Source organism: Phascolarctos cinereus, unplaced genomic scaffold, assembly GCF_003287225.1.
Source record: "Phascolarctos cinereus isolate Bilbo 61053 unplaced genomic scaffold, phaCin_HiC Scaffold_726;HRSCAF=1367, whole genome shotgun sequence".
Classification (NCBI taxonomy): domain Eukaryota; kingdom Metazoa; phylum Chordata; class Mammalia; order Diprotodontia; family Phascolarctidae; genus Phascolarctos; species Phascolarctos cinereus.
Genome location: NW_027556098.1, coordinates 98,452,714 through 98,469,573, shown reverse-complemented (window position 1 = coordinate 98,469,573; position 16,860 = coordinate 98,452,714). Strand labels below are relative to the sequence as shown.

General features: G+C 38.8%; 1 protein-coding gene across 1 annotated transcript in view; it reads left to right on the top strand.

Annotated features, from left to right (window-relative positions):
• Positions 1 to 16,860, top strand: part of MORC1 (MORC family CW-type zinc finger 1) — a 189,254-nt gene that overhangs the window by 32,306 nt on the left and 140,088 nt on the right. The window contains exons 7-8 of the mRNA XM_020999849.2: positions 3,089 to 3,245; positions 4,368 to 4,473. Coding sequence (XP_020855508.1) covers positions 3,089 to 3,245; positions 4,368 to 4,473 — 263 coding nt within the window. The remainder of the gene's footprint in view (positions 1 to 3,088; positions 3,246 to 4,367; positions 4,474 to 16,860) is intronic.

The following is a 16,860-nucleotide window of genomic DNA, read 5'->3' as shown; positions in this document are numbered from 1 at the left end:
GCACAATTATGCCCTAAGAAATAAGAAAACCATCGAGGCTTGTTCTATCTTTTGATTAATGAAATGATCAATAAGGTAAGCCAAGAATTTATCACTTGCCCTGCTTTGGGCAGAGAGAGACCTCTAGCAGATATCAAAATATTTACACTATGTTGTGCTCCTGTGCTACATTTATGATCTTTTTCCTGAGCTCCTTACCTATTTCTTTCTTCTGTTCAGGTGGTCTCTATTATGTATCAATCTAGTCAATCAGTGAGTATTCTATTTTTCTTTCCATTCATTCTCCTCTAAATGCCCTCTATCATGTTTTATTCTTTGGGTTTGAGGAGTGTACCTGGCTCACAATCTCCTTCTTTATTCCAACTCATCCACTTATATGAGGGGATTTCAACATAGATGCTGATACTTCAAAAACCCCAGTCTCCCAGGTCCTCAATCTCTTCAACTCCCATGGCCTACTTCTTTATTCCCCTTAGCCACATATAAGGATAGTCATGTTCTTGATCTTGCCATCACTGACAAGTGTTCTGCTTTCATAATCAAAAGCTCTAAAATTCCTTTACATGTAATTATGTCTTTTATTTTCGTTTCTCCCAGTGGCTTAACCTTCTTAAATTTATTCAGCATCTTTATTCCTTCCATTCCTCAGTACTCTCCCAGGTCATCCATACTTACTCTAACTTTACTTTTCCTTCTCAGTCTTGACTATATGCACCATCCTTTACTCTCATATGGCTTGTCTTCTTGGCCTGTCAGTGTTCAAAGCTCAACTTTGGATTATCCCAACATCCACCTCCATCTATTTCTATTCATGTACTACTGAATGGGATTGGAAGAAAATGTGCAACTGAGCTGGATCCACTAAATACACACACACACACACACACACACACACACACACACACACACACACACAAAACACACGTAATCTCCACTGGACCTTCATCCTAATAAGGCAATGCTAATTACTGTTCCTTGAATGATTCTCTATTCTACTAACCATAGAGGCTCTTCCAAATCTTTCCTTGTCTCCTAAAACCTCCCAAACCATTCACTTCTTTAGCCTTTTCAGATAAGGACCTTACCTCATACTTAAAAGAAAAAATAGAGGTACTTATTAATGAGTTCCCTCTTTTCTCCTTTCTGTATCTGAAAACTACTTGACATCACCCCCTCCATTTTTTCTTCCTCTACTCCATGAAGAAGTGACCCTTCTCTTCACAAAGGCCACCACTGCTATATGCACCCTTGATCCTATCTCTTCATGTCTTTTCCTTCAGAATTCTTGTCTAATCTTCAATCTCTTCTCTGCTGATTCAGTCACTGCTGCATAAAAAATGTGCTCGTGTCTCTATTCTAAAAAAAATCCTTATTAGACTCTTCTACCTCAAGCCATCGTCCTAATATCATCCTAACTCTTTCATTCCCTTCTCACATAAACTGATTGAAAAAAATCATCTGTACTCAGTGCTTCCACTTTAAGACCCAACTAAAATCCCATCTTTTACTGGAGAAGCTTTCCTCAACCCCTCTTAATTCTAGTACCTTCCCTCTGTTAATTAGTTCCTATTTATCTTGTATATAGCTTGCTTTGTATGTATTTGTTTGCATCTTGTCTTCCCCATTCACTGATAAGCTCCTTGAGAGCAGGGACTGTCTTTTGCTTTTTTTTGTATCCTCAGCACTTAGCACAGTGCCTGGCACATAGTAGGTGCTTAATAAATGTTTATTGATTGACTTCATCTCTCATTTTGTAATGTGGCTTCTAGCTTCATGAAACTACTGAAGCTACACTATCAAAAATGACCCATTATTTTTCAATTGCCAAATCCGATAGCCTTTCCTTATCATAGGCTTGCAAGTAACTTCCTCACAAAAATTACTTTGTATTTATTTTCATGTATTTGCCTACGTATATGTTTTCTCCTCTGATAGAATGTAAGCTTGGGGCAGCTAAGTGGCGCAGTGGATAGAGCACAGTCTCTGAATTCAGGAGGACATGAGTTCAAATCTAGCTGCAGACATATAACACTTACTAGCTGTGTGACCCTGGGCAAGTCGCTTAACCCCATTGCCTAGCAGAGGAGGAGGAGGAGGAGGAGGAGGAGGAGGAGGAGGAGGAGGAGGAGGAGGAGGAGGAGGGGAGGAGGAGGAGGAGGAGGAGGAGGAGGAGGAGGAGGAGGGGAGGAGGAGGATCCCTAGCATTGTAACTGGCAGTAAGAGGTGTTCTGATTGAGTGATATCTTGTTAATTAATTCTTACTGTCTTTTTTATCATTTTTTTAAAAAAACATGTATAACAGTGGTTTCAAACTCAAATAGAAATGGGAGCCATTAAATCTGTGGGCTACAAATCAACATTTTCTGTGTTCTTTCACATTTTGATTTATTTCATTAAATATTTCCCAATTACATTTTAATCTGGTTCCAGCAAGCTGCAGGTTTGGCATACCTGATGCATGCCATCACAAAGCTACATTCTATTTGTGAGAACATCCCAGGTTGTCTCCTCACATTGGAGTCTTTAGTTCATCCAATCTACTACCAATCCTTTTTGGATATCCAGGCCATGGAGACATGGCATAGTGAATAGAGTGTTGGACTTGGTGTCAGTAAAGACTGGGTTCAATTCCTGCCTCTAAAATTTATTACCTGTATGACCATAGACAAGTCCTTTGAGCTTTAATTTCTTCGTCTGCAAAATGATAATAATCATACTTGTTTCTACAACATTTTTTTGAGTAAGCTCAAATGAGATTTCTAGGAAATGCTCTACAAACTTTAATCTCTGAATAGATTTGAGCTGTTATTTTTGCTGGCTCTCTTTGGATTTTTTGTTTGTTTGTTTCTTCTGTGCATTATTGGGCCCCTCTACTACTAGTCTTCCAATAACACTGATCTTTAAAAAACAGCACAAAGTTAAAAAATATTGAGCTTTCTAGGTTGCTTGGATTCAGGGTTATCTAGAGTTTATCAGATTAGGATCCAATAAGGATAATTATACCTGGTTTTTTTGCAAATTTTTATTGTTGTTTACTGCAAATATTAGTGTTATAGATCCTCATCATCTTGTATGTATGTTTTTGCAGGTAGTAGTTCCCATACCATCGTGGTCTTCAAGAACCAAAGAATCCATCACAGACCCCAAGAAATTCTCTGAGGAACTATCTGTAATTCATAAATATTCTCCCTTTAAAACGGAGATTGAATTAATGCAGCAGTTTGACAAGATATATAGAAAATCTGGTAAGATCATCAGATCACTGAGTATCTGACACAGTAGACAGTATAAAATGTACTCATATATTCAAAGCATATATCTTTGAAATCTCCCATAGGGTAGCATTCAGTTAATCTATATGGTTTGTGTATTAAGAAAATATATAAATGGCATAGTTTATTAGAGTGCCAGGCTCAGTCAAGAAGACCTGGTGTGGAGTCCCATCTCTAATGCTCACTATACTAGCCTGTTGGTACTGGGCAAGTCTCTTAATCTCTAGGTGTCCCAGGTCACTATCTGAGCTGCTGAAGTGGTAGAGCTGATGCTGCCCAGCATTGGGAGAAGGAGTTATATTGGGAGTTCCCTCTAGTGCAGAGAATGCAGCTGACAATTCTCCTGAGTGCAGCAGGAACCACATCAAAATGTAATTAGGAACTATTTAACAAAATAAATACAAATATAATAGAGCACAGATTATAGTATAGCATATTATGTAGTTTTATAAGTCAATATGCAGAGAAAGGGAGGCAGAGAGACAGGGAGAGAAAGAGAAAGGGAGAGAGACACAGAGAAAGAAATAGAAGGAGAGGGAGAGAGACAGAGAGACAGAAAGGGAGAGGGAGAGAAGGTAAGTGTGCAATGAGAGAGGCCAAATTCCACCCCTCCGCTTTTTCCCTACTGTTCTATAAAATTTTCTCTTGACCTATATTTTAATATATGCTAGCCTTTTCCTATCAATCTTTGTCTCAATAAGCAAAGACCTCTTAGATGCTGTTTACTACATTTGGTTTTACTGAGGAAGTATGGTCTATTTCTTAAAAGTTTTGTATGAACATGATATTTTTAATGTAATAGTATATTATGATTAGTAATTGTAATATAATACATAATTATATATGTATTTATATTAGTAACTTATTATAACATTGTCTTATTACTATTTTTCTAGAAAAGAACTGACTATAAATAGTGTCTTTATTGGACTTCTCCGTGGTGGATGGGGGAGGATTTAAAAAGACCTAGTTAGAAGGCTAGCCCTGTAACATTTTTGTTTTGTTTTGCTTTTGTTTTTTGAGAATATCATGATAGTGAAGGTCTCATGTATTTAAAACAGAGATTGAAAACATAAACCTCTGATATTTTCCCAGGCACTTTGGTGGTTATATATAACTTGAAATTAATGCTCAATGGAGAACCGGAACTGGACATTAAAACCAACAAAGAAGATATTCTGATAGCTGGGGTTTTTGAAGAGTAAGTAATATTGAAAGTATCTACTGTAGATAGACTGATAACTTTAATATGTATAAAGTATCTTTTGTGTACAGAGCATTTTGCTAGGTTCTGGGAGACATAAGAAGTTTAGATAAGATGTTGTACCAGGGTTTATGAAGCTTGCAGCCCACTAGAGGGAATTAACACATATACTACATATACCAATAATTTTAATAAAAAATGATAAATATAATGCAACCAAAGTATTTTGTGAGATCTGAAGGAAGAAAAAGGCCCACAACAAGGTGAATCATGGAAGGCTACCTGGAAGAATTGGTATTTGAGTTGGACTTTGTTTTCTTTGTCTGAGAAATAAATAGCAGGGACCCTTAGAAATAGCATGGCACAATGGATAGGGTACTGGATTTGGAGTCAGAAAAATCTGTATTCAAATCCCACCTTCGATACATATTGACTGTGTGAATCTGGGAAAGTCAGATAACCTCTTTGTGTCTCAGTTTCCTTATCAATAACATGAAAGGATTGGAGTCAAGTAAAGGAATTTGTTCTAGATGTATTCTTTTTGACCCCAGAGAGCAGAACCAAGAGGCAAATGAAGATCTGATACCAGAGGATAATTTCCTAACAGATCTGTCCAGAAGTAAGAATAGGCTGCCCTAAGAAAGTAGCTTTCTCCTTTTTTAGAAGACTTCAGGCCAAGGTTAGATGATCCCTTGTCAGATATGTTACAGTGAGCCGGATCTGATGGTTGCTGAGGACCCTTCCAATGATAACATTCTGTGAAAGACCATTGGTTTTGGTGATTAGAAGATCATTCATGATTTTCAGCAATGCAGCTTCAAAGAGAATACAGGATAGAAACTAGATCAGAAAGGTTAATGATGGAATGGGTAGTAAAATAGTGGAGAGAACATCAGTAGCTTATACTCTTTACAAATTTGGTTGTGAAAGAAAAAAGAGTTGAAACCTAAGGTAAATGAGATGATGAGAGGAGAGAATAGCAGACTTCTCTAAACTTATTCAAATGATCTGTCCCGGGTGAAATATCTCCCATGCAGTTGAAAGAATTTGCAGAGATGATTGCTGGGGCATTTTCACATTCCATGAGGGATCATTTTAAATTGGAGAAGTGGCAGAGATGAGAAATGGGCCAGTGTTCTAATTTTGTAACAGGGGAACAAGGGGGATTTTGCATACTATAGATTATTAAACTTGATATTAAACTTAGAACAGTTATAGTAGAGATTGTTAAGTGAATCTTTAGAAAGAAATTAGTAGCCACTAAAAGCCAACATGGATTCACTAAGAGCTGCTCATACCATGCACCTGATTTGCTCTTTTGGAAGGGTTATTAGCTCAGTAATCAGGGAAATGACACAAACATATTAAGTATCCTTGGATTTCAAGGAGGCCTTCGATAAAGGTTTTTACTGGATCCTCATGCACAAGATGGGGAGAATTTGACTTGGAATTATTGCAGTCAGAGAGATCAACAACTAATTAAAAGACCAGATCCTAAGAGTTTCCTGTTGAGTTTGGAAGAACATTGTCTTCTCTCTTCATGCCACCTCTGCTACTTCCAGTCCCTCCTTGGGAATGGACCTTTCATCATCTTCCACTGGAAAAAAATTGAGGTCATCTATCTTGAGCTCCCTCTTTTGCCAATTTCTGGTCTTCAAATGACGTTGGCATTATCCCTCATTATTTACTCCGCTCTGAGAGGAAGAGTTGGCCTGTCCTCCTCTCCTGTCCTCTATGCCCTTCTTGTTACTTTTCTTCTAGGAGATTGTTGCTTTAATTATCCCCTCTCCCTAATTTTCAATCTAACTTCCTCTTCCACTAACTCTTTCTTTCTTGACTACAAACATGCCCGGAATTCTCCCTTCCTTTATAACCTACTTTCACAGCCAGACTTCTGGACAAATCTGTCTATTCGTGATGTTCTTAATTTCTCACCTCCCACTCACGTCATCCCTTTGCAATCTGTCTCCTCTTTCCACGAAGCAACTGAAACTGTTCTCTCCAAAGTCATTGGTGATTTCTCTATTACCAAATCCAAAGACCTTTTCTTGTTGACCATGCTACTGTGGTCCATCAGCAGCATTTGGCCATGTTGATCACCCTCTTTTTGGATATTCTTGGGATAGTCCCCTCCCTAGGTTTTTGTGACACTGCTCTCCCATGGTTCTCATCCTACCTGCCTGACCAATCCTCAGTCTCCTTTGAAGTGTTATCATCAATGTCTACCCTTTATATATGGGCATGGGCCCTTTGCTTCTCCTTTTTTGCATTCCCTCTTGGCAATCTCATCAGCTCTCACGAGTCTGTCTCTATGAAGATGACTCTATGAAGATGAGTATAGATGTTTACCCCACATATCTCTCCACAGTTCCAGGCCCTCATTTCCAACTCTGTGCTTAATATTTCCACCTAGATCTTCCATCGGCATTTCACATTGAAATGCTCCAATTTATTCACCATTTTCCCCCCAAAACCCATCACTTCTTTACTTCTTGGTTTTGGTGGAGGGCACCACCATTCTTCTGATCACCTGTGTTCAAAGTCTAAGAGTCATCTTTAACTTTCTGGTCTCACTTAACCCTTTCTCTCCAGTCAGTTGCCATGTTGTTTCTACCTCCACAACATTTCTAACATCCATTTCTTCCACCTATCTCCCTTACCTCCAACATATACACATTCATACTATAACCATTGTCTTTCAGAACTTATTCATCTTTCATCTAAACTATTGCAATAGCGTCCTGTTTGGTCTCCCTTCCTCTAGCCTATCCCTTCTCCATTCTCTATAAACCTGCTAAAATGAAATTCCTAAAGCACAAGTCATTTCTCTATTCAAGAAGCTTCAGCGGCTCTCAGTTGCTCCAGGGCTCTCCATTTCCTCTGTTTGCCATTTAAAGCATCTCACACTATAGCTCCAACTTCTCTGTCTATTAAGATTATTCATTATTCCTCCTCTCACACTGTGTATTCTAGCCAATTTTATGCACTTGCTCTTTTCCATTCTTGACATTGCATCTGCTGCCTCCATTTTATTCCATGAGATCTTCCCCCATTCCTGGAATGTTCCCCTTCCTCTTCTCTGCCTAGTAGAACCAGTAGGTTAGTCACCAAGCATTTAGCTCCTGTCAAGGCTGAGCGTAGTGTCACCCCTAACAGCAGGCCTCTCTTGATTCTCCCAGTTCTTGGCTCTCTATTCACCCCACACAAGCCCCAAAGATCCAGTTGTCGTTCAGTAATTTTTTAGTTGTGTCCTACTCTTTTGGGGTTTTCCTGGTAAGATACTGGAGTGGTTTTCCATTTCCTTCTCCAGTTCATTTTTTTACAGAGGAGGAAACTGAGGCAAAGAGGGTTAAGTGACTTGCCCAGGGTCAAACAGCTAGTAAATGTCTGAGTCCAGATTTGATCAGGTCTTCCTGATTTTGGCGTGGTTCTCTAGTTACTTTGCATTTAATTTGTACATTTTTTATTTGCTTGCCTGACACAAAATAGGTAAATAACTGTAGTCCCAATGAGATATAAGTTCTCCTAAGCTAGTGACTATGTCTTTTTCTTTGTCTCTTTTTCCCCAGGGCCTAACTAGCATAGTCCCCTGCATGTGCCAGGCTTTTACTTGATGCTTATTTGACTGATTCAGACTGAAGGGAGGTCACTTGTGGAGAGCCACAAGGCTCCATAGTTGACCTGGTTTTAATTAACATTTTTATCAGAGATAGATGAAGACAAAATGGCATGCTTATTCAGTTTATTGATAATCTGAAGTTAATGTTAGATTACAGATCTAGAATCCAGAAATAATACATCCAGCAGCTGGAATGCGGGGCTGAATACAGAAAGATGAACTTCTTAAGGATAAAGGTAAAATCGTAGGGATCATAGATTGATAGACTTTGGAGGCCATCTTTTTGAACTATATTTCACAGATGAGGAGACTAAAGCCAGTGGAGGTCAAGTGACTTGACAAAGGTCACACAGATAGAAAGTATCAGAGGCAAGATTTGAACCTTGACCCCAGATGTTCTTTTCACTAATTATTCACTAATTATATAATTCTATTATATTTCTGTGATTAGTCTAAAATGTACAAATATAAGATAAGGAAGAAATGTTTGAATAAATGAAAAAATATATTAAACACTTAACTATATTCTAGGCTAGGTGGTACAGTGGATAGGATGCTGGGTCTGAAGTCAGGAAGACTCATCTTCCTGAGTTCAAATCTGCCCTCATACACTTATTACTTGTGTGCCCCAGAGCAAGTCACCTAATCCTGTTGGCCTCAGTTTCCTCATCTGTAAAAATGAGCTGGGGAAGGAAATGGCAAAACACTCCAGTAGAGTTTCCTTGTCAAGAAAACCCCCAAATGGGGTTACCAAAAGTCGGACATGACTGAAAAAGAGCTGAACAAAAACAAATATTCCAGACAGTATGTTAGGTGCTAGGAATACAAATAGAGAAACAGAAACAGTTTCTGACCTGCAGAAACTTACATTCAAATAAAATACATCATATATATAAAGGAATTCCAGAGAAGGGAGTTTTGTCGTGTGAAGCAGCAGAGATGGTGAGTTGATATATAGGGAAGTTAATGCCTTTTCCAGAAGCATTATGATTGATCATGATTATATGATATAATATGATTACTCTGTCCAGAGAAAGAGGTTTAAAAATGCTCGTTGGCTGAGCCAGATACATAATGGCATATAGATGGGAAGATGTCTGGATAGTGAAGCATCACCTGGTTTCTGGTCCAATTAGTAGATGTAATGAGTTAAGTAGGGCAGTTTGCACTGAGTCATCAGTCACCTGAGCATCCATCCAGGGTAGCTGGGTGGGGTATGAAGATGACAAATTCATATGAAAAAGACCTGGGAATTATTGTGAATTTAAAACTCAATATACTTTAACAGTATAATGTAGAAGCCAAAAAAGCTAATGTAACATTCAGTTGCATAAGTAGAAATATAATGCCCAGAAGGAGATAGGTACTCTTAGCACTGTACTCTCCCCTGGTCAGACATGCACCGGGTCAGACATTGTCATAGAAAGATTCATTGGCATATTATGTGGTTCACTTGAGAAGGGACATTGATGAACAGTTTTAGGAAAGCATGAATAGAATGATGAGGTGACTCAATACCATATCATATTAGAATTGGTAAAAAGAATTATAGATGTGTTACCTAAAGAAGACTAAGGGGAAATTAAGTTTTCTATGTTCACATGTCTGAAAGATTGTCCTGTGAAAGAGGAATGGGGCTTCTGCTTAGCTTCAGGAGATAGAACTCAGTTTATGGGGTGGAAGTTTCATGGAGATAGATTTGGGATCATCATAGTGAAGAGATTACTATTAATTAGAACTCTCCAAAAATTTTCCTGGGCATTCCTCAGCGGGTAGTACATTCCCTACCACTATAAGCCTTTAAATGGTAGCTAGAAAGCCACTTGTCAAAGGTGTTGATACACAGTTTCCTGCTTTTGGAAGTAGTCAGAGTAGAGAACTTTTAAAGGTCCCTTCCAATTCTGGTATTCTGTGATAGACATAGAATGCAATGGGTCAGCTGACTTTTTTATTTTGCTTTAAAAAGATAGTGGAGTCTTCTCTAGGCATATTTTTTAGAAAAGAGAAGGAGCTAAGGGAGAAGGAGAGATTGAAGTTAGTGGAGAGCCAGGATGGGAATGAATGAGAGAAAAAGGGAACAGGATTGGAAGGCATGGGTTTTAGAAAGGAGATAATATAGCTTTTCCTCTATTACAGGAAACAAAATGAGAGACACTTTATTTTTTAGAAGTGATTTCTTCTGGTTATTTTTCACATTACCTTATAAGGTGAATATATATTATATTTATTTTATAGTTAATAGCTGGGAGGAAGGAAAGAAGAAAGAAATGAAAAAAGGGAAGGAAGGAAGGAAAGAAGAAAGAGAGCAAAAGAAGAAAGAAGGAAATAAGGAATGGAGGAAAGAGAGAAGGAAATGAAGGAGGAAGGGAAGGAGGGAAGAGAAGAGGGGCGGAGTAAGGAAGAAAGGAAAGAAAGAAGGAAGGAGGAAACAACAAGCATTTATTAAGCATTTACTATGTGCCAGGCATTGTGCTAAGCACTGGGATACAAATACAAACAAAAACCAAAAAAAAGACAACTCCTGTCCTCAGGAAGCTTATTTTCAAATCCAGAAGGACAACACACATACAAAAGCTGGAAAAATGGGTGGCAGTGGGGCCATGGTGTGAGGGTAATGGAAGTACTTGGCATGGAGGCATGGTTTTGAAGTCATGAGAGTCAGAAACAGGGCCAAGAGGGAAATGAAGGCAAGCCGACCCGGGCTTCTCCACAAAATGAAGTCTTCAAGAGTAATTCCTCAAGGGGAGAGAGGGAGTGGGCATATGTTTCTAGTGGGTAGGCATGGGTATGGTAAGCTGTTCCGAGTGAGGAGGTCCCAGGCACCCAGGAAAGTTCCAGTATGAACCAGCAGTAAGAAGAGGCATGGTTTGGAAGTCAGGAAAGTCAGGAACAGAGCTGGGAGAGAAGGCAGCAAGTAGCAGCATGGAGAATAGGACTTTAAACCCCAGATTATTCAACCTGCTACCTAAGCCTTACATGTCTACCACTTACTGAAAACCTATTACTAAAATTAATATATAAAATTGCTGTGCAAAAGTAACATTAATAGAGTATATTGAGATAGCCTAATATTTTGAGTATGTGGGCCTCCCTAAGTTGAGTAATATGGGGAGGGAAGAATTAGAGAAATTATTTGCTTTTCTAAAACTGCATAAAAGCCTAATCAGTGTCACACAAAGGTGAATAATGATTTTCAGTAGATTGATGGGGTTGATTTTATTCCTTTTTGATGGAGGAGGAAATGGAGGGGGGGCAGTGTGGAAGGAATAACTGTCCACCTGCAGAAGTTCTGTTTGAACGAGTATTGTTCTGTGCCTCTGCTCCTGTAGTGATCTTGGTTTGGAGAATGAGTTGGCAGTCAAGCCCCAATACAAAATACAAAAGGTGGATTATTCATATTTTCCACTAACTGGGATTTTTAATTATTCATGTACTTAGACTTTTTTTTCAATCTGGAAATTATGGTTCTTAGGGGAGTCAAAGAAAAGGGTTAAGGTATCAGGACAGGGCTTCCTGCTGCATTTCTAATCCAACAATGTGTTTATTTGGGCAATTAAAGAAAAGTATAAGAAAAATACAATGTAAGATATTTGGACGCAAAATAAAGTTGGCTTCCTTTCCTGGCATAAATTTCTTTTATTGTGTTTAAAAAAAAAGGTTACATGAGAAACCAAGTAGAGATAATTCCTTCATTCAGGTGATATTTGTTGAATGTCCCCTTTGTGTATATCACTGCAAAGTATAGCGGTGTGTAGCTTTTTCCTTCAGGAGGCTTTCTGTCTGGTTAGGTAGTTATGGCAAAAAATCAAGAGTTTAGAAAATAGTACAAGATAAAAATAAGAAATATTATAAGGCAGCAATCTGATAAGTGATGGATACATGTTAGGTTTAGAGGAGAGTGATAACACTTTTTTATAAATTGGTCATGGTGGGCTCATGTTGTTGTTCAGTTGTTTCAGTCATATTTGACTCTTCGTGACCCCACTTGGGTTTTTTGGGCAAAGATCCTGGAATGGTTTGCCATTTTGTTCTACAGCTCATTTTACAGAAAAGGAAACTGAGGCAAATAGGGTTCAATGACTTGCCCAGGGTCACACAGCTACTAAGTATCTGAATTCCTATTCTTCCTGACTCCAGGCCAAGCACTCTCTGCACTATGGCGCCACATAGCGATCCTGGCAAGGATGTGTTTATAGCGTCATAGATTTAGAAGAGGCTTCAGTGTTCTTCTGGTTCAGCTCCCCTCCCCAGTCACCTTTTTTTTTTTTGACTTTTTTTTAAAGATGAAGAAACTGCAGCCAGGAGAAAGAGAAGTGATTTGCCCACAGGTGGTAAGCACCAAAGCAGGATTTGAACAGAGGTCCATTACTCTAAAGCAAATAGTCATTCCATTGTGTCAGCCTGAAAGTCCATAACATTTGGATGTGTAGAGGAGCGTGTTGTGAAGTTAGCGCTCACCATTAGCCTATGAATTCCCTTTTTGTCCTCCCCTTTCTTTATATTCCTGACTCTTAGCACAGCACCTGGCACATACAGATGCTTAATAAATGCCTGGTGATTTGAAGTTTGAGCCAGATTGTGGAGAGCATAACAGACTTTGAAGTTTGGATTTAATCGTATGAGCATCCAGATAAATTTCAGGGAGCTAACTCTAATTGTGCTTATTATATAATGCTTGAACAGTAGTCTTTACTTTCTGAGAGTTCAGAGGAATAGTAATTATCACTAACATATAGATAACATTTTCAGTTTTGCAAAATTATGTATGTGTGTGCACAGACAGCACAGCCACACAGTATGCCAAAAGTCCTAGCACAATTTTAAGCCATTCTCCATGAGACAGATGCTCTTCAATTAGAGGGACTTGAATTCAGCTCTTGCTGACTCTATCCATAGAGTTCAGTGGTCTGTCTACTACATGTCTTGTTCAACTTGATTTTCTATCAACAAACTTAGGTCCAGACTAGGATGCTACTCATTTCCCTGCTCATACTAATCCATACTCCTGGGGCTTGGTGAAAGAATTATTTCTGATTATCACATAGTAGCTTTTATTTCCTGGCTTGTGAGAGGTGAGGGAAGATGCATTGATGCTGATTTGTGCCTATACTTGGGATGGATGCTCTACATTGTGGGGTCTGAGTGGGAAAGTAATTCCTGATTGGTTCTTCTTTAGGGAGTTTTTTAATTTGCCTTTTGTGAGGACAAACAAGCCCTCATCCTTGGTTTTATGAAGACAGAATGGTATAATGGATCCCTGCACCAACCCCAGACCAGGTCAGATATTATATAGAAACAGAACAAAGAAGGCTTAGTGCCAGGGATGGCCCAGGGCCATGTGCAAGTTTTCCCAGGAGATAATTGGAGCTTCTTTTGCTGTTTATATTTACTCAAGGTAGTTTACATTCTCTGTGGAGTCATAGGTCATGTTCCCACTATGGCCACTACCTTATAGTCTAGTGATGAGGGTGAGGAATGATAGATAGATGGTCTGAGTGTTGCCTCCTGATGTTAGGAAAAACCAAGGAAGGCCTCCCTCCTTTTGGGAGTTTATCGGAGTGTATGAACAAAGAACCTCTCCAGGATGGGCAATCATGGATAGGTTGGATATTGAAAGGAACTTTCAAATTGATGAGATCAGAGATCTGCTTAAGTATTTGAGAGTAAGGGGGTATAGGGCTGGACTGGGTTATACGGTTTTTTTATTTGTTTGTTTAAACTAGAGCTACAGTGTTCCTAAGTATTTGATGACTGCCAACCTTCTAACTTCTTTGTTGACCAGTGAGGGAGTTAGGTAATAGAACTGAGATTTAATTGGTATAAGGAACTACTAGGTGGGAACACTCCCTCTAACATAGATTGGCACTTTTTTTTTTTCAATTTATAGTCTTAGAAAGTTGCCTAGAGCACTGAGAGGTTAGTCACTTACCCAGGGTCATAGAGCCAGTATATACCAGAGTTCTTCCTGACTTTTAAATCCATTCTCTATATATCGTTGCCTCTCGTTGTGGACCAGTGAATCAAGGACAATTAGAGAGTAGAATTTAGGTCCCTTGCCTAATAGAGATCTAGATGAATCAAATGTACATAATAAACAACATAAAGATATTAACTGTTATTATTATTGCTAATAATATTAATAGTAACTAGCTGTGATTCTGTACTATGTATATAGCCCAAAGTTATTGTCTCTTAAATAGATCTCTTTTGGTCTTGTCTAAAGCAAGAATTTTGAATGGTTCCAAAAAGTATTTGTTGTAGTCGAATAAAGAGTAGCTAAGAGTAGAAGAAAATTATTTCATATCTGGTCTATCATGTATTTTTGATTACTGTCTTTACCTTTTCTGCCCCAACTTGCATTTTCTTTATAATAACTCCAGTTGGTGGAATTTGCCCGGTTCCTAACTCAGACTGCTTGTTCTATTTGAAATGATATCTAGTTAAATTGCTGCTGTAATAATGCTGGGGACCCTAATGCCAGTATCAAAATGCCAAGGACAGAAGGGATGCCTGGCGTTATTTTACTAGCATTTCCATTACCACCTGTCCCCAACCCCCCTGCCCCTTCTATTGAAGAGCTGACTCCCAAACCGATATTTCATGCTATCTAAAAGCTAGGAGGACCAGTCTTCTAACCTGTCAGAATGCCATGGCATTTCCACACCAGCAATACAGAACAAATGCGTTATGGAAGGGATAATTTGACAGCTAACTCTTGGAAAAGAAGGTCCTTTTAGAGAGTTTATGAAGCCAGCCACTTCTTAAACCACAGAGGAGTTAATTGCCATAGAAAGAAAAAGTATAAAAAAACCCCATAGAGCCATAGGTAAAGCCTTCATGTTGTGCCAGGTTTTTGTTGTTGTTTAGTATTTTCTCAGTCATGTTTGGTACTTCGTGACCCCATTTGGGGTTTTCTTGGCAAAGATACTGGAGTAGTTTGTCATTTCCTTCTCCAGCTCATTTTACAGATGAAGAAACTGAGGCACCCAGGGTCACATAACTAGTGTCTAAGGTTGGATTGAAACTCAGGTTTTCCTGACTCCTCACAGAGCTCTATCCATTGCGCCACCTAGCTGCCTGTTCAAGGTTTAAACATTGTTAAATTTTAGAAAGTTTGTTATCTCTAGCTTTCCCAGTGTTATGGTCCTAATGAAGTTGAATTGTCTAAGCATGATCAATGTTTATTAGTCTAAGAAATGTCCAAAATCAAGAGTAGAGATTGGGATTTGTGAAGTCAAGCTGATGCTGAGAGGGTCCAGGGGACCCAATGTCATGTGTGCCCAGGTGTACTTGGGCAGGTGTGGTACCTTCAGGGACTCCTGGAAGCAGTTTCACAGTGGTGCTGCAGATTATCAGCAATCCCTTGTCCTCTGGGTATACATACATACAGGACTTCCACCTCACACTTAATTCACAAGGAATCTTTCAACACTGAAAATGTTTAGCTCCCTCAGCCTCAATTCACCGTGATTTTCAAGTTTCTAATTGTTTTCTCCTTTTATCTGCACTCTCTTCTTATTGCTAGGCTCCCTCAGACTAAAATTAGGAACTTAAAATAAAAGGTTGTTTAATCTTTTTACTGAATAGAATTCTTCTCTCAATCTGTTCCTATTTTTGTGAGACAGAAATGATTCCTTCCTTCCTTCCCTCCTTCCCTCCTCCCTTCTTTCCTTCCTTCTGTCCTTCCTTCCTTGTTCTCTCTTCTTTCTGTTGTTTCTTCTTTCCTTCCTCCATTCCTCTTTTTTCTCTCCTTTCCTTTCTTTATCTTTCTCTCTCTCTTCCTTTCTTTGTTTCCTCCCCCTCCCTCCCTTCCTTCCTTTCTTTCTCTTCCTTTTCTCTATTTCTTCCTTTTTCCTCCTCCTCCTTCTCCTCCTTCTCCTCCTTCTTCTTCTTCCCCCCCCCTCTCTCTTTTTCTCTCTCTCTCTCTCTCTCTCTCTCTCTCTCTCTCTCTCTCTCTCTCTCTCTCTCTCTCTCTCTCTCTCTCTCTCTCTCTTTCTCTCATATTCTCTCTTCTCCATCAAGTCTAACTTTCTTTTTTAGGATCAATTCTACATATGCCTCTAACAAGACTTAGACCTTAGAATTGTGTAATTTACAGTTCCTGTTATGGCTGGTGTGTTCCTGTTGATTTTGAAAAGAGTTCCTTTGTCTACATGGGAACATGTCATTCCAGTTTCATAAAATTGGACTTTCAAGCTTATTTCAGCTGGAACTCAGTCTTTAGGGAACAATCTTTAGATTAGGAAGCTCCTGGGTCATTCTGCTGTAGACTGAGACTTTCTTAGCAACATTAAAGTTGGTAGCCATCTTAATGATTTTAACAAATCATCATCATCAAAAACTTTTTTATACCTTTAATGTTTACAAAGGAATTCACATAAATTATTTGATTGTACCCTCGCAACAGCTCTGTGAGGTGATTGCTCTATTATCCCTATGTTAGGAATGAGGAAACTTGAGGCTGAGAGAGGTTTAACAGATGTGTTCAGTGTCGTGCATCTGGTAAGGATCTGAGTCTGGATTCAAATGTCAATCTTGACTTCAAGAGCAAGTGCTCTACTCCCTCAATAACCTTGTTGCCCAAATTATTTTTTTTCTGATATTAACTTCATTAGATTTGCAATGAAAGAAATCTACCTAGTAGTTACTAATATAGGTCATTGTTATGGTTAAGATGCAGTGAAATAGAACACATTTTTATTAAATTATTATATGGTCTGCTTCTAGTCACCTTAGAATTTAAAACTAGCTGGAGCTCAAGTTTT